The 22,677-nt window shown below is 37.2% G+C and overlaps 1 protein-coding gene across 14 annotated transcripts in view; it reads left to right on the forward strand.

The window, feature by feature from the left end:
• Window positions 1-22,677, forward strand: part of BTRC (beta-transducin repeat containing E3 ubiquitin protein ligase) — a 151,881-nt gene that overhangs the window by 84,045 nt on the left and 45,159 nt on the right. For 13 of the 14 annotated variants that reach the window (XM_084903777.1, XM_084903785.1, XM_084903786.1 and 10 more), the window contains one exon: window positions 8,124-8,213. The exons of the other annotated variant lie outside the window; for it this stretch is intronic. In XM_084903777.1, the coding sequence (XP_084759903.1) occupies window positions 8,124-8,213 (90 nt within the window). The remainder of the gene's footprint in view (window positions 1-8,123; window positions 8,214-22,677) is intronic. 14 annotated transcript variants of the gene reach the window in all.

Genomic DNA, 22,677 nt, shown 5'->3' on the forward strand with positions numbered 1-22,677 from the left:
CACACCCCCTACCGGGGATGTGCCCGCAACCAACGTACATGCCCCTGACCGGAATCGAACCCGGGACCTTTCTGTCCGCAGACCGACGCTCTACCACTGAGCCAAACCGGTTTCGGCCATGAATGTTCTTATAAAGCCTTTTCAGTGAGCACGTATTGAATAATTTTTATGTGCTTATTGGCTATTCACATATTTTCTTTTGTGATGTATCTTAAGTTGTTTGCCATTTGAACAAATTGGTTTGTCTGTCTTATTGAGTTGCGGAACTAAACTATATCGAGTGCTAGATGTGTTCTGAATATTTTCTCACAGTCTGTGTCTTGCCTGTTTATTCATGGTGTTTTTGATAAGTTTCTAATTTTTTAATGAAGTCCACCTACCAATTCTTACCCTATGACTGAATATATTCTTCTAGAAGCTTTGTAAATTTTAGCTTTTATCTTTAAGTCTATGGTCCATCTCAAATTAATTTTGTTGTGAAGTAAATTTGGGATTCATTTCCCCCATGCTTTCTACTTTTTATTTTTGCAATTAACTTCATTTTGCTTGTAATAACAAAGATGAAAACATCCCCATGCTTTTTGATCCAGTTGTCTTGGCACCATAGTTGAAAAGCCTATATACTTGTCTATAGACATCTTATTTCTGAACCTCCTAGAAAGAGGCTGCTGTTGGATGCAGAGCAAAGGGTGACAGCCACTGAGGCTCTGACTTACTCCTACTTCAAGTCCATGAGTGATCTAGAGGATGACTTCAGGTTCCTCTGTTTTTGTTTTATTAAATATTCACCCAAAGATGTGCTCATTGATTTTGAGGAGTGGAGGGAGGAAGAGAAGAGGGGAGGGAGAGGCAGAGGGAGAAGCACAAGGAGAGGGAGAGGGAGAGAAAGAGAGAGTAAAAGAAAAAGTAAAATAGAGAGTTGAGAAAGAAACATCCAAATAGAGATTGAACCCTGACTGGAATTGAACCAGTAACCCTCTAGTTCATGAGATGACTTTCCAACCAGCTGAGCCACACTGGCCAGGGCAGGATCCTCTGTATTTAGAGGTATCTGCTCTTATAGCAAATAGAGTCAGCCCTCCATACTCACAGGTTCCGCATCTGTGGATTCATCCAATGGCAGATCAAAAATATTTTGGGGGGAAAGTTACCTTGTTGCTGACAGGTGCTATGTAGAGTGAGGCTTGCAGTGGTCTTGTCTAAACTGTGTATAACACTGTCTTGACTATTTTAGCTTCAATATATCTTAAAATTGGGTAGTGTGAATCTTCCATATTTTTATTATTTTGGCTATTTAGATACTTTGGATTTATATTTAAATTTTAGAATCAATTTAGCAAAAGTTTTTCAATGCCATTGTAAGTTGTTTTCATTCTGCTTGTTCCTTATTACAGATACAGTTGATCTTTGATTGTCAACCTTGTCTCCTGTTATGTAGACGATTTCATTTCTTTTCCAACTTATAGGTATTTTATTTCTTTTTCTTTATTTGAATGTTGAATAAGACGACATCTTTGCCTTATTCCCACTCTTAGAGAGACATTGACTCTGATGTTAGTTGAATTTTTTTTTTAGATTTCTTTAATGGGATTGAGTTTCCTTTTGAGTAAAAGTTCCCTTTTATTTCTACCTTGCTGTGGTTTTATTGAAATTATGAATGAATGTTTAGTTTTATCAAGTGCTTTCCTCCCTTTTATTCTGTTAATATGGTGAATTACATTAATTGACTTCAGTAAGAATTTTTGTGTCTGTGTTCATGAGAAATATATAGCTTTCTTTTGGGGGGCAGTAGAGGTGTCAGATTTTGGTGTAGAGTTGAGTTGGGAAGTCTTCCCCTGCTCCTCCATTTTCTAAAAATGTTTGTGTATGATCCTGGTATTATTTCTTTCTTAATATTTAATAGAATTAGCCAGTGAAACCATTTAGGCCAGTAGTTCTGTGTGTTTTCTTGTGGTGAAAAATTTAAATATTTCAAAATTTGTGTGGAATGACTTTTAATAACAATTTCAATTTTTAGAATAGATTTAGTGCTATTAAAATTTTGTTTCTTATGTCAGTTTGGAAAATTTGTATATTTTAAGAAATGTATAACACTTTGCAACCTGTTCATTTATTTTAATACTCAGATTATTCCATGCTTTGATGCTTCTTCCCTGACATATCTCCATTATTCCTTGAATATTTCCAGATTCATCTTGTATTTTCCCTGTTCAATCCTGGGTTCAGCCATTGCTTGGGGAAGCACTATGTTTCTTTTTAGTGAGAAGCCAAGATTGAAACATTAACTTTATTTTACATATCCTATCCAATAAAAGGGCAATATGCAAAATAATCATCACTCCATCACAAAGATGGCGGTGCCCATAGCCACAAGATGGTGGCACTCAGCCCTCTCAGCTCCGCTGGAGTCCCCCAGTCCCAGGGGGTGGCCACTGAGAGTGGGCAGCATGAGCGGCCTGGCAGAATGCTTGCTTCGTTGCCATAGCAACGAGGCAAGCATTTCGTGCCCAGCTGTGGATGGGCCTCTGGGCCACAGAGAGCCTCTGGGCAGCAGGCATGGAGCAGCGAGGCAGAGAGCTACTGGTGTACAGACTCCTGTGCAGGGCTACTACTATATTAATATTTTTTAAAACCATGAGTTCACATTAATGCCTCTAATTCTAATCTAACACCACAATTTATTCTAGATTTTTTCCTTTTTATATTTGTAATTATTTTTTCTAATAGTAAGAAACATGAGACCTAGTCAGTTTGGCTAAGTGGATAGAACATCGGCCTGCGTACTGAAGGGTCCCAGGTTTGATTCCGGTCAAGGGCACATGCACGGTTTCGGGTTCGATCCCAGTAGGGGGCGTGCAGGAGGCAGCTGATCAATGATTCTCTCTCATCATTGATATTTTTTTCTCTCTCTCTCTTCGTCTTCCTTCCTCTATGAAATCTATTAAAAAAGAAACCTGGTTTGAGATTTTTCCTTTCAGCACTTTAAAAATGTTGTTCTTTATCTTGTAGCCCTCCTTGTTTATGGTGAAAAGTCTACCACGATTTATATGCTTTCATGTATGCAGAATCCCCTTTTTCCTTTGGCTGCTTCAAGATTTTGTCTTTGTGGTTGTCAGCAGTTTTTACTGTGTTGGATCTAAGTTATATTTTCTTTGTTTTTAATCTCTGAGGTTTGTTGATCTTAGATCAGTAAGCCAATGGTGTTCACCAAGTTAGAGAAATATTTGGTCATATTTTTATAATTTTTTTTCTGCCCCATTCTCACCTTTTTTCTGGGTCTCCAAGTGAATATACAATATGTTGTTAGACCATTGAAAATTGCCCAACAGATGACTGAGATTCTGTTTATTGTTTTTTTCTTTTTCTCTCCCTGTTCTTCAGTTTAGATCATTTCAATTAATCAGTCTTTAATTTCATAGACCTTTTCTTCTGCCATCTCCAGTCTGCTTTTAAACTCATCCAGTAAATTTTTAATTTTAGGTAATGTACTTTTCATTATAGAATTTTTATTTGGTTCATTTCAGGTTTTAATTTTTCTGATGAAAATTTTCATCTCAAATTTTTCATTGTAATCATATTTCTCATTTAAGTTGTTGAACGTATTTTTTTAAAATATATATATTTTATTGATTTTACACAGAGAGGAATTGAGAGGGATAGAGAGTTAGAAACGTTGATGAGAAAGAAACATTGACCAGCTGCCTCTTGCACACCCCCTGCTGGGGATGTGCCCGCAACCAAGGTACATGCCCTTGACCGGAATCAAACCCGGGACCTTTCAGTCCGCAGGCTGACACTCTATCCACTGAGCCAAACCAGTCTCGGCAAGTTGTTGAACGTATTTATTACAACTTCTGTAGAGCCTTTATGTACTGATTTCTACAACTAAGTCCTCTCATGGTCATATTCTGTTTGTTCCTTTTTCTCTTGGCTATGGGTCCCATTTATCTGCTCCTCATATATATAAGTTTTTTTATTATATAATGGACATTATAAATAGTACATAGCAGAGACTATGGATTCTTTTATCTCCCTCTGATTAACTTTCTGGCTGGTAATTTCAACTTCATAGAGTCTGATTTTTGTGTCCATTAGATGTATTTTGATTTTGCCCTTAGTCCTAAGGAAGATCTTTTAGTCCTAAGATTTATTTTTTTAGTCTCAATGTGGGGTTTTCTGAGTTTTCAGTGGAAAGTTTGAGGTGCTCATTAAGCCCCTCTAACTGAGTAGGAATCAAATTATAAACTCTGTCTCCCCTCATGAGCAGCAGCTAGAATCTCTGCTTAGGTCTTTCAGTCTTCCAGATGTTACTTTCCATTGGAATGCTTGGAGCCTCCCACTCATGCATGTAGCCTGGGGTTAGCCATGGATTTGAGGGAACATGTATGAATGTTTTGATGCTGCTTCCCTACCCATGGCTCTTTCTATTTTCTATGATTTCTCATTTTCCAGCCACTATGGTAGCCCTGAACTCTACCCTCTGACATCTCAAGCCAATAGACTGTGACTTTCTAGTTGAATTTTAGTCACCCTGCACCAAATAGACTAATGAGTAGTAGTACCCTTAGGGAAAAGCACATAAACATGGATCTCACCAGAGTGGTTATCCTCTTTCAAGGTCAGTCCACTCCTCCCCCCCAGTTTCTGCCTACTTTAGGTCAACCTCCTGCCTTTAATGTAGCTATTTTAAAATATTTTTCTATGATTTATAATTTTTATATCAAGAGGGTTAATTTAAACAAAACATTTCTACCATTGTTGGAGCCAGAATTTTTTGGCTTAAAGTTTTATTCAGTATATACAAATTATTGCATAAATGTCTTTTTAAAATACAGTTTAGTTTTTAAAAATTATATGTTGTCTGTATAAGAATAGTAAATGTTTGTGGTATTAATAGTTGCAAAAGAAGTACTGAACCCTGATCCTAAAATATAAATATACCAGAGGTCCTATATACTAATGTCAAATGATCTAGTTGATTCTTTTAAAATATGTTTTGAAATAATTTCAAGTTATATAATTTAAGACTACAACAGTTAAGTGGATACCTTTTTAAAAATTTAACTTGTTTAACTGAAAATCAATTTTATAATATTTTTTCTGTTTCTTTATATTTTATTTTTGTCAATCTATTTTCTTTCCAAAGAATGGTAATTGACCAAAAATGAATTATTTAAAACGAGTGGCCCTATGCATGAATCCATACTCAAGTAGCTCGCTGCCGCTTGCCTCAGCTGGCCACCTGCCCACTGCTGCTGTAGCTCTCCGCTGCTTGTAGCTTGCTGCCCCGCCCCTCTAGTGATAGGTCATTACACGTCACTGCGTAACAAACATTTGCATATTAACTCTTTATTATATAGGATACCTATGCAACCATTGCTGATATAAATAAATGAATAAATATGTAAGTAAATTGGCAAAGAAGTCATAGGTCTTCCTTACAGAAAAATTCCAGCTAATAAATGTAGAAGGAAAGGGAGAAATTTAAAAATTACCAATAGAACAAACACCACAGTAAAAATCACCATAGATGCAAGCTCTAGCAATAGATGCTAAAATTAGCAAGCAAAGCTGAAGCAGAAAATAATATTTGCATAGTCTCAAAGTATTTCCCCCAATATTGAGTAATTTTTGAAGGAAGAAAAAAATAAGCTTACAATTGGGATTCTTGGCAGATACAATCTTAGGCAAGTGATCAAGACTAACATCACTAGAAATATTCATCAACATATCTCCTGACTTGATATATTGAGACAGGCACACCACCTCTGTGCTTTCCTTCCTAGTAATGTGTAACCTCAATCTGATCAGGAGAAAACATGAGACCTTAACTGAGGGATGTTCCATAGATTAATTAGTCAGTACTCTTTAGATATGACGGAGTCATGAAAGATGAGAAATTGTAACCAATTAGAGGAGGTTAAGGAAATATGACAGCTGAATGCAATGTGGAATCTTGGGTTGGATTCCAAATAGAAAAGGGGCATTAGTGAGAAAAGTGGAGAAACTTAAGGTTTTTCTTATACCTTGTTAATTCCTTAGTTTTGATAAATGTTCTGTAGTTATGTAAGACACTCACATAAGAAATCAATCTCCAGATTTTTCTCTTTAATTTCAACACACACATTTATTCCAGTAGTTTTCAGAGTGTTCCTAGACTAGTGGCATTAACATCAACTGGGAACTTGTTAATAATGCAAATTTTCAGAAGCCCTGGGGATGGGGCCAAGTAATCTGTGTTTTAACTATCATCACCAGATTATTCTGATGCATGCTAAAATTTGAGGACCGTGATTTGTACCATCAGTAACAACATAAAAAAAGGGGGGAAATATTTTTATTAATATATTGGCCAGTTGTTAATAATGTTTGCTTACCATAAAGTACAACCAATTTTCTTTTTAATTGTGGTAAATACATGTAATATAACATTTACCATGTTAGTCATTTTAAAATGTACAGTTCAGTGGTATTAAATACATTTACATTGTGTGTATCCATCACCACCACCCATCACCATACTCTTTTCACCTTGTAAAATTGAAACTCTGTACCTGTTAAACAATAAGTCCCCTCTTCCCTCTTCTTCTTCTTCTTCTTTTTTTTTTTTTTTTTTTAATATATTTTATTGATTTTGTAGAGACGAACGGAGAGAGAGAGAGAGCTAGAAACATCGATGAGAGAGAGTCATCGATCAGCTGCCTCTTGCACACCCCCTACTGGGGATATGCCTGCAACCAAGGTACATGCCCTTGACCGGAATCGAACCCGGGACCCTTCAGTTCCCAAGCCGACGCTCTATCCATTGAGCCAAACTGGTTTCGGCCCCTCTTCCCTCTTCTCCCAGGTCCTGGCAACCACTATTCTACTTCTGTCTCTTTATGATTTTGACTCTCTAAATCTCTAAAAATGGAACTGTATAGTATTTATACTTTTGTAATGGACTTATTTCACTTAGCATAATGTCCTCAAGATTCATCCATGTTATATAATACTAGAGGCCTGGTGCACGAATTCGTGCACGGGTGGGGTCTCTCTGGGTGGCCTGCAGGGATCTGGCCGAAACTCGCAGTCCAACGCTGCCTGCGCTCCTGCTCATCCTAGCCCCACTGTGCCTGCTGTGGGCTTGCACCTAATCAGTCCTGATCAGGAGAGGCTGGCACTGCTGCAGTAGCACTCACCAGCCATCTGCCCCTTGGTGGTCAGTGCACGTCATAGTGAGCAACCTTAGCATATCATTAGCATATTACTCTTTGATTGGTTGGTAAGTTGTTCTGTCATTTGGTCTATTTGCATATTACTCTTTTATTATATAGGCTGTGTCATAATTTCCCATCCTTTTTAAGGCTTAATAGTATTTCATTGTGTATATATACCACATTTTGCTTATCCCTTGATGGTTAAAGTATAACCTATCAATGTACAATGGGGCTGCTTCCACATTTTAGCTATTGTGATTATAATCCTGTTATGAGCACTACATACAAATACAGTATACTAGTATCTTCAGGATTATTTTAATTCTTTGGGGTATATTCCCAAAAGTGATATTATATGATCATATGGTAATTCTATTTTTAATTGTTTAACACCATACTGTTTTCCACAGTGCTGTACCATTTTACATTTCCATTAACAGTGAGTGCATAATGGTTCCAATTTCTCCACATCCTTGCCCACTCTTGTTTTCTGTGGGTTTTTGTTTTGGTTGTTGTTTTACTAATATTTATCCTAATAAGTATGAAGTGGTATCTTATTATAGTTTTGCTTTGCATTGCCCTAATTATTAGTGATGTTGACCATCTATCTTTTCATGTGCTTGCTGGCCATTTGTATATCTTCTTTGGAGAAATATCTATTCACAAGTCCTTTGCCCATTTTTCAATAACTAACACCCCTACCTTTCATACATATAGTGAACCACTGCTGCTCACATACTTGTTATGGGGACATCAATGACTCTCCTGGGTTTTCCTCTGTCTTTCTTGTCTCTCAGTACTCATAAATCTGGAATTTACATATAGGATCTATTTGTGTATTAATTTTGAGAAATAGGGCAGAATTTAAAAACTGTATATGAAATATTAAACCTGTTTCAAAAAAACCCACACCTCTCTTTACAGACTTATAACAGCTGTGCCAGACTCTGCTTAAACCAAGAAACAGTATGTCTAGCAAGCACTGCTATGAAGACTGAAAATTGTGTGGCCAAAGTAAGTAATATTATTCAATATATATTATACTACTTCATAACAATGCATTATCTATAGAGGTCTTCACTCATTATTGCTATAAAGCTTATTACAAGATTTTACTAATATATTTTTAAAAGAATATAGCAAGTATTTTATCCAAATTAGATTACAAATTGGAATCTCCAGCTCTTTAATTGCAACATAATTTTTTGATTATGTATACTGGTCACACTTCAGTCTAAATCATATTTGTTGCTTAACACTAGCTATGGATTGTAACAAAAAAGTAAAGTTTTATGTAAGAAATTATACAAATTATTTTTATGTTTGTTCATGGCTTCTAGTGTAATTAAGAATAATGTACACCATTGCAAGGATTGTGAAATATGCTATAGAAAATCCAATTATTATATCATTATTGTTATTTATTAAGTGGCTTAATTGTAGAAATATTCCTTTTGGTGATCTTGATCTGCATGGACAAGTATATTTAAATCATGCATATGAGCTACCTCTTATGAATAAATGTGTGCCATATCTGTAAAATAGATACAAAAAAATAATCTTACATATTAGAGATTTTACAATCTAATAATCATATAACTATGATTCAAAATTTTCTAAGTATCTTTAACTATTCAGGAGCTTTGACCTAAATTTAGATATCATCCATTTTGATGATTCCAAGAATAAGTAAAATTCCAGTATGGGCTTTGTTTCTAGTTTTTTACTTTGCATATCTGCAAACTTACTGCCTTCAATAACTGTTTTGTCACTGTTACATTTCCAATTTTAACTACTTTAAGTTTAATCTATTATATTATATAATTAGGCTCTTAATTACTTACTGTTATTATTAGAGCTAGGGCTGGTATCATCCTTTGCTACAAAAATCAAAGGACAGCAATATTTTTTATTATTTTTATTTTATTTCTTAAAACATGCAGTATTTTTGTCAACTGAAAATATATAATAGAAAATATAATCAATGGAAATGATCCATATAAGAAATGTCAGAATTTACTTAAAATTATAGTTTAAAAAGATAGTCATTTAAGTGTTTCTTAAACTAGAATGTGTTAATGACTTACTGTAAAATATGAATATTATAAATTATATTTACATATTTCATGTTTCAGTCACTTAGTAACAGCCAGCAAGTGCTAATTGATCGCATTTTTTACTTAGCATTTGAACATTGAGATGGGGGACCAATTATTTGGGCCTTTAAAAATAGTCTATCTCCTTTTTGGCCACACTGCTCTCAGTTTTATCTCAAGTGGGTGACTTCTGGCTAACCAAGGTAAAATCTTAACATGAGCACTGATCCGAGGACAAGGTGACAATTTTAATGAGTTTCATTGAGAGCTGGCCAAGAGAACATCTGTCCTTTTTGTTTTCTCCATACTTTGTAAACCAGGGTCTCTAAAATTATGTAGTTATTTTGTTGAGTGTCTGTATGATGTGGTGTATGTGTTTTTTCTCTCCCACTCTACTTAAGTGGTGCATGGTTAGAAATCTTCTGGCATCTGGCACAATGACAGAATTTCTTCTGTGCTCTTGGGTGAGGAATTAAGTTTGCTCATTGCTGCTCATCAGTCTGTTTCCTTTGCTCCCAGATGGTGGCCCTCTCATCCCATTCTTGCTTATTTTAACATTATTCTGACATCTATATCCTTTCATTGATTTCTTAAATACCCTAATTGAATAATGATTTTATCATTTTCTATTGGAACCCACCTAACTTTCTGGTCCTATATATATAAATTATTGATTTCAAAGAGAGGAAGGGAGAGATAGAAACATCAGTGATGAGAGAAAATCATTGGCTGCCTCCTGCACACCCCACACTAGAAATCATGCCCACAACCTAGGCATGTGCCCTTGACCGGAATCGAACCCGGGACCTTTCACTCCGCAGGCCGACACTCTATCTACTGAGCCAAACCAGCTAAGGCTTATTATTCCTTTTATTGGCCCATAGGCTGTCTTCTGGTTTATTTCTTCAAATTGAGCTAAATAAACTATTGATCAATGGCAAATAAGAACATGTGGCTGAATTCTATTCTTTTTGCAACAGCCTTCAGTGAGGTACCAGCAACATGGAAATAGGGGAAGAATTTCCCCTTTTTCATTTACATGTTATAGGATATCATGATTCTGTACTATTTCTGCTGGCCTCATTTATTGCTTGACTTTTGAAAAATAATGACTTGGTACTATTTTTGTAGGTCTGCAAGCTTGTCCCTATTTCCTGTTCTTCACCTTTAGCCCTTAACTGAATAGTTTCATCTGCTATACTTGATATGGCTGCATGGTTTTTAAGTTGGTACAAGTGTCTGTTGATTCAGATTGTACTCCAAAGTGGCCTTGAATGTCCAGCCATCTCTATGTGAGAGCAACTATAATATAATACAGTGAGACCACCCATTTTGGGCTCTAGTTCAAAGCAGTCAATTCTGGTAGGAGTGACTTTCGTTTAGGTAGAGATGGTAATTAAAGTCTAAAACCTTACTATTAAAAACTGTTGATATGAGTTTTAGAGAAAACTTTACTACCAGTTATCCTCTTAAAAATAGCAATGTTGTTATGTTCGGACCCCTTATAGCGCATGGTATAGGACTCTTCATTGCTGGAAATATCTTACAATAAGTGTTTTACAATAGGTCTATGGAAAGAGACCCATTGGCCCTAGTTAGAATACAAAATCCCCCCACAAATTTGTAAAACAAACTATAGTCACCCTGGGTTAATAATAATCTTCTGAATCTCTAACTTGAAGAATGATGCCTAAAAAAGACCTATAATAATAAAGCGTAATATGCTAATTAGACCAGACATCCTTCTGGACAACCTTCCAGACAAAGCCAGGGCTGTGAGAGAAACCCAGGTCCCAGGTGCCTGCCGGCAGCCACAGGGAAGCCCGGATCCCCGGTGCCAAAGGGAAGCTGGTGCCAGCAGCCAGGGGAAGGAAGGCCTATTCTTGCACAAATTTCGTGCATCGGGCTCTAGTTTAAAAATAAAAGTGGAGGAGGGGTCATTTTATCAGTATAACTTAATCCAGGTAATATTTGGAGGCACTGAAATGTCTTATTATCTTCCAAAGCTTTCCTTCTTAATAATTATAACCCTGTATTTCATGAAATTTGTGATTGGAACATGATGAGCTTTGAATTTATTGTACCTTTAAATGGACAGTCATTACTGACTGCCAACTTAGTGTTTAAAATCAATAATTACATTGTACCTAATTGTCAACCTTCATGATGCTTTTTAATTGATAAAGAAAATTAACTGGAAAAATGAAGAACACTAATCCTTTGTGTTTAATTGAACTTTTAAAAAATATAACTGAAAAGTTTGATTTCAGGTATTTCCCTAATTTACCCTTCTACACACATACACAGTTAAAATTGAGTTGTTTGAACATATCTATCTAGATTTCTGTCCAGGTAGGAAGAAGTACTGCCTCTATGTTTGGAAAATAAACCACTTCAGGAGTCCTTTGTAGATGTGTTCTGTGTTATAGTTGTTGTTGTTTGTTGTTATTGTTTTTTACTTGAGACTAATAATCTGTTTGTAACTGACTGAGACAGAAAAATGTGATGTTCCTTTCCACTTACTCCAGATTTTGATAGAAGACTTGTTTTATTTATTTCCAAAATTATATCCGCAGGAAACAAGCTGTTTAAATTCAGATTATGCTGAAGCAAAATGGTCCTGGTATGAGAAGCAACGTGCTGTTTTACGAGCACAGAGTCCCTTTTCTCATAACTGATTGATAGTAAATATTTTCCTGAAGAATTATTGCCAACCATGAACAGTGCAACTGTTTCACTTTTTTTCCGTGCTACTTGCTGTACCAGCCATTGTCGGTAATTAAGATCTACAATTCACAATGCAGACGTTTGCACTTCCTCTGGGTCTGTACTATTTATAAGGCATTTCAGCTGTTCAGAGTTTCTTTTGAGTTTTAAACTACATGTTAACAGGCTTCTTTAATATATACTGTTCTACAAGAAGCACATTAGATGGTCCATTCTTTGCACAGGTTCCTCTGGTGGGTCTAACAATTAGCCTTTAGAGAATATATTTAAATGTAACCATATCATTGAGGCCAATGTGGTTGGAAAACTCTGAAGTGTAATGTGTTACACATTTGGTTTATTCTGAAGGCAGGAATAAAGTTGAGAAGTAATATTTTCCCTTTCATCTTCAAATGTTTTTATGAATAATGAGTATTAATAGTGTGGGTAGTTACAGAGAGGTTCTGAGAAATACTAGTAGAGTGGCTTTTCCAAGTTCACTTTTGAAGTAATAATAGAATCAAGGGCCATTGTTACAAACAAGAGTTTGTGTGTTTGTCAGATTAAGGATACAAGTATACATAAACTTCTGGATGTGTATGATTCTTAGGAATACAAAGGGCGCCACAAGGGATCAGCAGATTGATTGCACATTTGTTGTGTAATCAGCTTTATGAACCCTTTAGGAATATGCCATTGGAGAGAAAAGTTTAAATAGGAATCCTGGTCTATATTAAAATTGGTATAAAATTCAAAGTCATGTTCATTTTTTTTAAAAGTCCAGACCCCAGTGAGAGTCTTTGTGAATTATGCCTGAGAGTCAGAGTAACTGCTTGCATAGTCTCCTTGCTGCCTGCATTTATTGTTAAATATACAAGAGAAAGAAACAAGAAACTGAAAGTGGTTGACAAAATATGTTTAAAACTTTGTGCTGAGTGGAGATCAGTCTGGCTGTTTTTAAACCTGAAGTCAGCTTCATTGATTCTGCTCGTTGGCCGCCAGCATCTTTCAGCGGAGCAGAGCTTCGGAGAAAGGCAGGACACGGGTTTCAGTGCTGATTTCCTGACGGCCCCTCTGACTATAAGACACAGCTTATAACAAAGCCTTTCCAAGACAGTTTTAGTTGCCAAAATTTAAAACTTTCAGTAGGTTTTTTTATTTTTACTTTTTACTTATAGTATTTCTGTAAACTTTTTTTCCTCCTTGAACTCTTTATGAACCTTTTTTTTTTTTTTAAGATAGTAGCAGTGGTTCAACTGTTGGGAATCACTGATATATCTGACTGTGATGCTTCAAGATGCTAGAACCTATTCACATTTCTTTCTAGCCAGGGAGCTAATAAGATTGAGTTTGTCTTTGTGGATTGATCTAGATTAGCATGAGATTAGCCCAGTCAGAGCCTTCCTCAGTGATAAAGGGAAGGTTAGGAGGGAGAGGGGTGAAAGAAGAAAGTTCTTCAAGAATTGACTGCAATATTGCCCGCTGATGCATGTCAGATCACCCACACGGAGAGATCACATGGCTTCTCCAAAAGTCAAACGATCAATTCGCCTCGTTTTGGCTCTGTACTTAATGCACAAACAGTGCGATCTGCAGGGCTGTAATTGCATTGTTAGGGCCAAGGAACAAGCCTGCGCCTTTTCAGCAGACAGCTGGCAGGGAGAGAGGCATGTTGTTAGGAAAGAGAGAGGCAAGGCAAATAAAATTACTGCTAACGCTCAGAGATCGGCAGGAGTCCTACTTGCCTAATCTTACCGGTGGGAGCAAGCGGCTGTTGTAATCCAATTATAGCAGCATAAGCAATTTGTTAGACACTCCGCATAATGTAACAATTTCCCAATAAACTCTGACTTGTAATAACGTCGGCAAGAGTCCGCATAAATCTGCCCGAATGGTGGGGGCTGGAGCGTTCGGCTGGGGGCTTGTAATTGGCGCCATCAGCACGTTTTGCAGAGTGCAGTATGGTGCAGTCTTTTAGTGCAGGAATTTTAAGGAGAAAGCGTGGCACATGTTTCTTAGAAAAAAGAAAAGTGGCCATTAAAAGGGGAGCAGCGAGAAGGGCATACTCTTGCCTTCACATTACCTACGAATCTCAGCGTAGAAAGAAAGCTGGAGGAAGCCATGTTTCCTTCTAATACTAAAGGGGGTGGGGGGAGCGTGTGGATTAAATTCCTATATTTAAAAGCATCTGTTTCTTTATTTTTCCCTCCTCCAGCCTTCCAGAATGCTGTTCAGGCAGCAGTTAGGTAACATTTTTTACAAAATGTTCATAGCCAAGCAAGCCTTGAAATATGAAGTTTAAATCTATTTTCTTCTAGAGTTTAGCATTTTCTTTATAACAGGAAAATATAGTTTCTTTGTGCCCAAGACACATTTTTTAAAGATAATTATCTTATTGAATATCAAACCTTTCTGGAGAGTTCTGTCTTCTGCTTTAAGAAACCGTCTCTTACTGAAGAGTTCTAAAACCCAGCTTGTCCGTTTAGCTGCTTTACACACTGCTTATTTTCCACTTCTGAAATATAGTGTGAATGTATGTGATACTAGGATTAGTACTTTTTCTTGTTGAACACTACATTGTATGAGAATACAGTTTTTTGTTTAAAACCATACCTGTATGATTATCACAGAAATAATTTTGATTCCTAAGTTGTAAATTTTTGGGAGGGTGGGGGGTAAAAATATTTGTTGTTGTGTGGAGAAAAAAGAACTTCCATTGTTGACTGATTGGCATTTGTTGTCACAGAACAGAATTTCTGTATGAATTCTAGGATGTGGAGAGTACTCATAGATTTTAGTTAATAAACAGGTTTTTGTGCAACTGAGTGCATTAAATGCTATCTACTTTCTTAGGCCAACCCAACTCTTCATTGTTGTTCATTTATGTCAGAGCCAAGCTTTTGAAATAAGAACAGGATTCTTCAAGATAGCGTATTGCTGAGGATGTTATTACAATGAATATTTACTTTCAGTATAAACATTTCCTTCTGAAGCAAAACGCTGCCTGGTTTGTTGAGAGCTGCATCAATAAACTGCAGTACCTCTAATAAAGCCACTCAGTGTCTGGGTTTAACTAATGGCTGATTTTCATGGCTTTGACAGTGAGCTGTGTGCGTTATTTTCTCCTGATATTGTAAAAATAATGAGAGCAAATTAGAACAATCAGTTTACACAGATAGCTCCTGATTGGAGGCGATGGGCAATATGGCAGCAGATAATCCATCTTCGGGCTCCTGTCACATTAACTTCAGCTGTATGAAAAGATCAGGTGGGGTAAGCACGGATTCTGCCCAATCAGAACACTGAAATTAATGAGAAGAGCATTGTTCTGTGATCAACCTTTTAATTAGCAAGACTGGAAACAGAGGGAGTGATGAAGGCAGCACCACAGCTGCACAATGCCAGGCACAGTTCCTGAAAAGGGGGGGAAATCTGTGGGTTTTAACATGACACTTTTCTTACAGTGTATGGGCATTGTGTTACTACTCTAGAGTTGGTTCACAGGCTGAAAAATACTGCCTGCTTCCCAAGGTAGTGTCACAAATATGGTTGATGATCTTTAGACTGTGATTCTATCATGGGTCAGTTAGGATTTTGATTACTAGCACACTTTTTTGGCATTCCACTCTGGGTTTTAACTTTTTAATTTAAAAAAAAAAAATTGGGTAGCTTAACCAGTTTGGCTCAGTGGATAGAGCATTGGCCTGTGGACTGAAGGGTCCCAGGTTCGATTCTGGTCAAAGGCATTCTGGTTGTGGTACCTTGGTTGTGGGCACATCCCCAGTAAGAGGTGTGCAGGGGGCAGCTGATTGATGTTTCTCTCTCACATCGATGTTTCTAACTCTCCCTCAATAAAATGTATATATTTTTAAAAATTGGGTAACCAAAAAAAATATTTTTTAATTTTAAAAGGTCTGCCTTGTCAGCCTACCACTACCCTCCAATTTAGTTGCAAGTAGCATGAAGGTTTTCTGGTTTGGAGCAACTCCTGTTTTGAGTTGCTTAAAAGAGGAACAAAATCCAGGCAAGTAAGCTACAGCGAATTTAAAATGTGTTTCTTTCCTAATACTGTTTATTAAGAAATTTTCGGGGTCGGGGCGAAGTTCCCCCTATACTGTTGACCTCAATATTAGGGGCTGTGTCATTTTAATTTATGTAATTGAGAATTGAATATCAATGATTGGGGTTTATAGGAGGAAGAGAGGGAAAATCTGTGCAGTAACTACAACTAAAGACTGATTCATCCATTTGACACTTAGTTATACTAAAATTGTAACCTTGTTAATCATCTCTATAATATTGGAAAATATGGCAGAAAGCTATTGAAGACATTAATGAGCCAAATTTTCTCTACCATATCAGTTTTCTGGGCCTTCTTTAGCAAGCTGTAACTTTGGGAAAGTATATAAGACAATCAGGATTTGAGGTATTTTAGTCTTGATACCTTAAGCTTATTGGCTTCCTGTAAAAGCAACTAATAGGCTAGTAAATGAATCCAGGTATCTTCCAAAGATATACAAGTAAACTTGTTTTCTTGATATTAACTGTTAATTGACTTAAGCATTTATTTAAAGTATCCTATCTAGTAAAAGAGTAATATGCAAATTGAGTGTCACTCCAACACACAAGATGGCCACCCCCACGTGGACACAACATTGCTGCCACAAGATGGCAGGAAGAGGAGGGCAGTTGGGGATGACAGGACTGAAGGGGAGGACAGTTGGGGGGGACCCAGGCCTGCAGGGGAGGACAGTTGAGGATGATTAGGCTGTCAGGGGAGGGTAGTTAGGGGTGACTGGGCCAGCAGAGGAGGGCAGTTGGGGGTGACCAGGCCTGCAGAGGAAGGCAGTTGAGGGGGAACAGGCCTGCAGGGGAGAGAAGTTAGGGGCAAGTAGGCTGGCAGGGGAGGGCTGTTAGAGGCAATCAGGCCAGCAGGGGAGCAGTTAGCTGTCAATCAGGCTGGCAGGGGAGTGGTTAGGGGATGGTCAGGCTGGCAGGCAGAAGTGGTTAGGAGCAATTAGTCAGGTAGGCAAACATGTGAGTGGTTGGGAGCCAGCAGTCCTGGATTGTGAGAGGGATGTCCGACTGCCCATTTAGGCCCAATACCCCCAGGATCCACCTGGGATTGGGCCTAAACAGACAATCAGACATCCCTTGAGGGGTCCCAGATTGAAGAGGGTGCAGGCTGGGCTGAGGGACACACCCCTCTCTCCTGTGCATGAATTTCGTGCACCGGGCCTCTAGTCTATAATAATAATCTATAATAATAAAAGGGTAATATGCTAATTAGACCGGGTGTCATTCCAGACATCCTTTCAGACAAAGCCTGAGCTAGAGGGAAGCCTGGGTCCCGGGTGCCAGAGGGAAGTTAGTGCCAGCATTGGGGGGAAGGAAGACTTACTCTTTCACAAATTTTGTGCACTGGGCCTCTAGTTAATAAATAAAAATTCGTTATCAATACACAGGTTAAGTGTAAGATGATCTTTTCTCATTATAGTTAGTAAGACTTTTTTTTATCATATAAATATAATAATGGTGATTCTAGCCTTGTAGCCCTAAAATACTGTATTTACGGAATGTAAGTCCCTGATATTATACCTCTATGCAAAACTCAGAACAAAAGCACTTTACTTCCCCCTAGGCCCCATCTCTCTCTCTCTCACACACACACAAAAAATCTTTAGTATAGCTTTCAGAATTCTGTCAGAAGCATCATTATATATATTTTTTACTGATAGTGAGCTTTTATTGCAAATATTTATTTAGACTGATATGTATCAGTATTTTAGGATCAGTGATTTAATACTAAATAGTCTAGGAATTTCCATCCCCATTTTTTAAGAAAATGGTGTTATTGTGCACATTAATGTTTTAAAGGCCACTTGTTAGAATTTTGCATGATATCTGGAAGATTTTTATTCTTATAGTTTTATGGATTTTTGTGACTTTTCATTCTCCTCTCTCCTAGTTTGACAGTCTCAGCAGCCTGGGCTTATAAGCTCTCCATGAATAAATATGTTCTTAGTTATATGGTATAAATAGATCGCTTACAAAGCTTGTGAAACCTGAGCTATTCTTTTGAACTTTTTAGTACCCATGAGCTCAGGATCCATATATTTAAATTTTATTCTTGTGTCATGACTCAGCTTACAAGGCATGAATTCAAATGACTATTGAATTTAAATGAGCTATGTATTCAAATGACTATTCTACTCTATACTAAGTTTCTACAAAAAATTAAATTGTATTTTTCCCTTTTTCCTATGATTCTGGAATTCCATTTGATTTAGTGATCTTCCCAATATTCTTTCTTGTTGAGGAGTTCTTTTTTGGTAAGATTTACTTGTTAAGATCAGGCTTAAAATACATTACTTTTGCCCTAGCCGGCTTGGCTCAGTGGATAGGGCATCAGCCTGGGGACTGAAGGGTCGAAGATTTGATTCCGGTCAAGAGCATCTGCCTGGGTTGTGGGCTCAATCCCAGTAAGGGACATGCAGGAGTCAGCCAATCAATGATTCACTCTCATCATTGATGTTTCTATCTCTCTCTCTCCCTCTTCCTTCCTCTCTGAACTCAATAAAAAAATATATATATGTTTTTAAAGACATCACTTTTTTTTAGGGCATCTTTTTGGTTTATACTACTAATTACAGAAATGTCTAACTGGCTGAATGACCAAGAAACTTCTTTTTTTGTTTTCTGACAGAGCTAGAGTTATCAAGTAATTTTAAATTCTACTAATCCCTAACCTCATCAATAGGGTTCACGTTAGAGAAATTTTTATTAGTCTAGTCTTTGGAATGCACCCTTACACCCTTATTTAAAGTTCTTATGTATGGAACCAATTGAATTTCAGAGTTCATTATAATCCTTTCTAAGTGTCCTTCCCTCCCACCCCCAACCCCAATTTTTAGTTTGGAAATATATTCCTACATAAGGAATTGAAAAATGTCCATTTTTGTGTGTGTGTATGTGTTTCTTCAAGGGCTTTTTTCTTTTTTTTTTTTCTTTTCTTTCCAGTTTTGTACTACCCAAAGTATGACATATAGAGAGAATACAATAATATTTATTGCTTCTGTGTTTAGGCTATGTGATATACTTCAATCCTTACATAAACCTGATAAGATGGATATTACCATTATTTTACAGATAAGAAACCTGAAGCTTAGAGAAGTTAAACCTTTTTTCAAATTTTCGTATCTCTTAAGTTGTAGAGTCATGTTTTGAACTCAAATCTGTCTGTCTTCAGAGTTCTTTGCTCTACTATACCCAGTTGCCTTTCGGATAGTATTTGGAGTCCTGTGTATCCTACCATTATACCAGGTCTCATACTAAGAAGCACCTATAGCTTTTCTCCATTTGATCTCTATAGCATTATTGATGCCTAACAAATATTATTTCTATCCCTCCAGCCTTTTGCCCTCCCTTCTTCTACTTCTTATAAAATACCTTGTTGAACTGAGCCAAGTACTGTATTCAGAAAATTTAATTATCTCTATTTTGGATTACCTATTCAGTGATTCTACTTTAAAGACTTACTCAGTAATAATCACCTGCCTTATAACAGAGGCCTTAAAACAGGAGTGAGGAACATCCAGCTTGTGGGCCTTATCTGTAAAATAAGGGTAATATCCATCTTATCAAGTTTATGTAAGGATTGAAATGTACCACATAGCTAGCACTATAGTGCCTAAACATAGAGGCAATAAATATTAGCATATTTTCTCTATACCTCAAACTTTGAGTAATACAAAACTGGGGGGGGAATAAAAGCCCCTGAAGAAACACATACACAAAAATGGACATTTTTCAATTCCTTATTTAGAAAATTGAGGTGGAGGGTGGGAGAGAGGGCACTTAGAAAGGATTATAAAGGCCTCTGAAATTCAATTGGTTTCAAAAGCCTCTGAAATTCAGTAAGAACTTTGAATAAGGGTGTAAAGGTGCATTTTGTGAGAAATAATTTGGTTTGGCTTTACCAAGGCATTAGGAATGAGTTAATTAAATGTTTGACCAAACATAGCAGGCTAATTTTTAAGTTAATAATTTTGTAGAGCCCTCGAATGATGTTCTAAATGTCCAGATAAGGTTCCCCACCCCTGCCTTAAAGGATCCGAGATGGTTTCATGGCTCTGTGTTTCATTATTCTACATATAAAGTAAGTGGTATGATTGAGTGCCTATATTGTTCAAAGTGCTGCTTTAGACCTTAGTAATTCTATATAATAAAAGGCTAATATGCAAATCAACCGAACGGCAGAACAACTGGTTGCTATGACATGCACTGACCATCAGGGGGCAGACGCTCAACACAAGAGCTGCCCCCTGGTGGTCAGTGTGGTGGGAGCACCACTCAGCCAGAAGCCAGGCTCACAGCTGGTGAGCACAGTAGTGGTGGCTGGAGCCTCTTCCGCCTCCGCAGCAGCAGTAGGGATGTCCCACTGATGGCGTAGGCCCGCTCCCCATGGGCTTTCGGATTGCGAGAGGGCACAGGTCAAGCTGAGGGACACACACATACCCCCCCCCCCCCCCGCCCGATTTTCATGCACCAGGCCTCCAATTGTTTTATAATATAAAAAAAAGTTGTTATGGAATATAGATCTCATCCTACTGTTTGAGTTAGGATTTACAATGTAAGCATACATTGGCAGGCCTTTTACAATAAAAAATTTACTTTTCCTGGTTAAGCTTAGTAATTAATTTTGTCAGTTTAAAAAATATCCCTTATGGCTTCAAAGCCCAGGCTTTGATTGAACTTCAGTAAATATTTTCATAGTTTAGTGCATGTTTCTAGATAGTTTATTGATTGTGAAAACACTATGAGGGCTAATACTTAGACCTTGAGATCCTGTTTCAGATAGGAGAGAGGAAGCTTGGGACAAGAGTGAATAGTTAAGAAGAATGAAAACAAAATGAATTTTAGAGAGAGTGTGTGTGTGTGTGTGTATGTAAAAACTTCCCTGGCTATTCTCTAATGGGAAGAATAAAAAATTTTGATATTTAAGATTAACATAAACTTCATGTTCAGGCTTATGAAAATATGTAAGGAGCACTTGCTCACATGGAGCACAAAGACCATGACAAACAGTAATGTTGAAATCTTTCTAAAAGATTGAATATAAATTTAATTATGTTTTATATTTCAGACATCACTTGTTTAACTTCATCCACATTTTCTTATCAATATCTAATAGTATTAGAGATTTAATTATAAAATGGTTGTTTTTAAACCTGGGAGCAAGCCAAAGGGAAAAGGAGAAAAAAATCTGTGTTTAAAAAGAGATGGTTCCTACAGTGTTAACTATGGAGTGTGTAGCGTGACTCTGTAATGGAATATCATGGCAGGGGGTATAATACTGTAAATAAGATGAATATGCCACTTGTGGATTAATGGGCAACCTAAAGAGTGGCTTTATTTACATCTATGTGTGAGGTTCACTTTCAGTTTGTATATTTTCTCTTATTCTTACTTTGAAATATATGTTCATATATTTCAGGGAGATGGAGAAAGAGAAACATCAATGATGAGAGAGAATCACTAATGGACTACCTCCTACACTCCCCCTACTGGGGATTGAGCCCACAACCTGAGCATGTGCTCTTACCAGGAATTCAATCCCACCTCCTGGTACATGGATCGATCGATGCTCAACCACTGAACCACACTAGCCAGGCTATTTTCTCTTATTTCTGTGATTGGCATACTTACAACCCTGATAGTTTAATTAGGAACTTAAAAAAAAAAAAAATCGGTTTCCTTGAATCCTGATATATATGTTCTTGTATGTACATAATTTTGGTAAGATTAATATAGTGTCATTTTAGACTTTAAAATTGATAGGTTAAAAGTTTTCTTTAGCTTTTTCTCTGGGTAATACTTAAAGGTTCTAAAATTAAATCCAAGAATTAATAGCTTTTTAAACATTTTGTTATAAATGATAAGGAGCAGGTATAGACATTACATGTTTCCAGATCACAGTACATTTTACTTGCAGTGATACTTTTTTTTTTTTTTTTTTTTTTTGATATGGGATGTTTTTCAAAGGTTTGGTTACTGAGTAATGTAAACTTGAATACATGTAGCCTGGTACTCTATTGGAGTCACTATTTCAACATTATGACATGACCACATGAAGTAAGGGTACATACTAAGCAAGAGATAACTACTAGAGGCCCAGTGCACAAAATCTGTGCACTGGGGGGGCAGGGGAGGTGTCCCTCAGCCTGGTCTGTGCCCTTTCGCAGTCCAGGAGCCCTTGGGGGTTGTCTGACTGCCAGCTTAGGTTCACTGCTGACTTAGGTCCGCTCCCCACGAAGGAGTGGCTCCTGCCACCACCTCTACGCTTGCCAGCGGTGAGCTCAGCTTCTGGCTGAATGGTGCTCCACTTGTGTGAGCGCACTGACCACCAGGGGGCAGTTCCTGCATTGAGCATCTGCCCCTGGTGGACAGTGTGCATCATAGCAACTGGTCATTTTGCCATTTGGTTGATTTGCATGTTAGCCTTTTATTATATAGGATTTTTTTGAGTTACCTGTTTAGGTTGCTGTTGATTGTCAATTAATACTAATAAAATAGGACTCAGATCAAGCAACTTGCCCAAGGCACATTGCAGAACTGGAATTTGACTGCAGACTAGCCCCAGGGCCTGTGCTTTCAACCACTGTATTTTGTAAATT

The sequence above is a fragment of the Pipistrellus hanaki genome (genome assembly GCF_964339955.1).
Source record: "Pipistrellus hanaki genome assembly, chromosome: 14".
In the NCBI taxonomy this organism is placed as follows: Eukaryota; Metazoa; Chordata; class Mammalia; order Chiroptera; family Vespertilionidae; genus Pipistrellus; species Pipistrellus hanaki.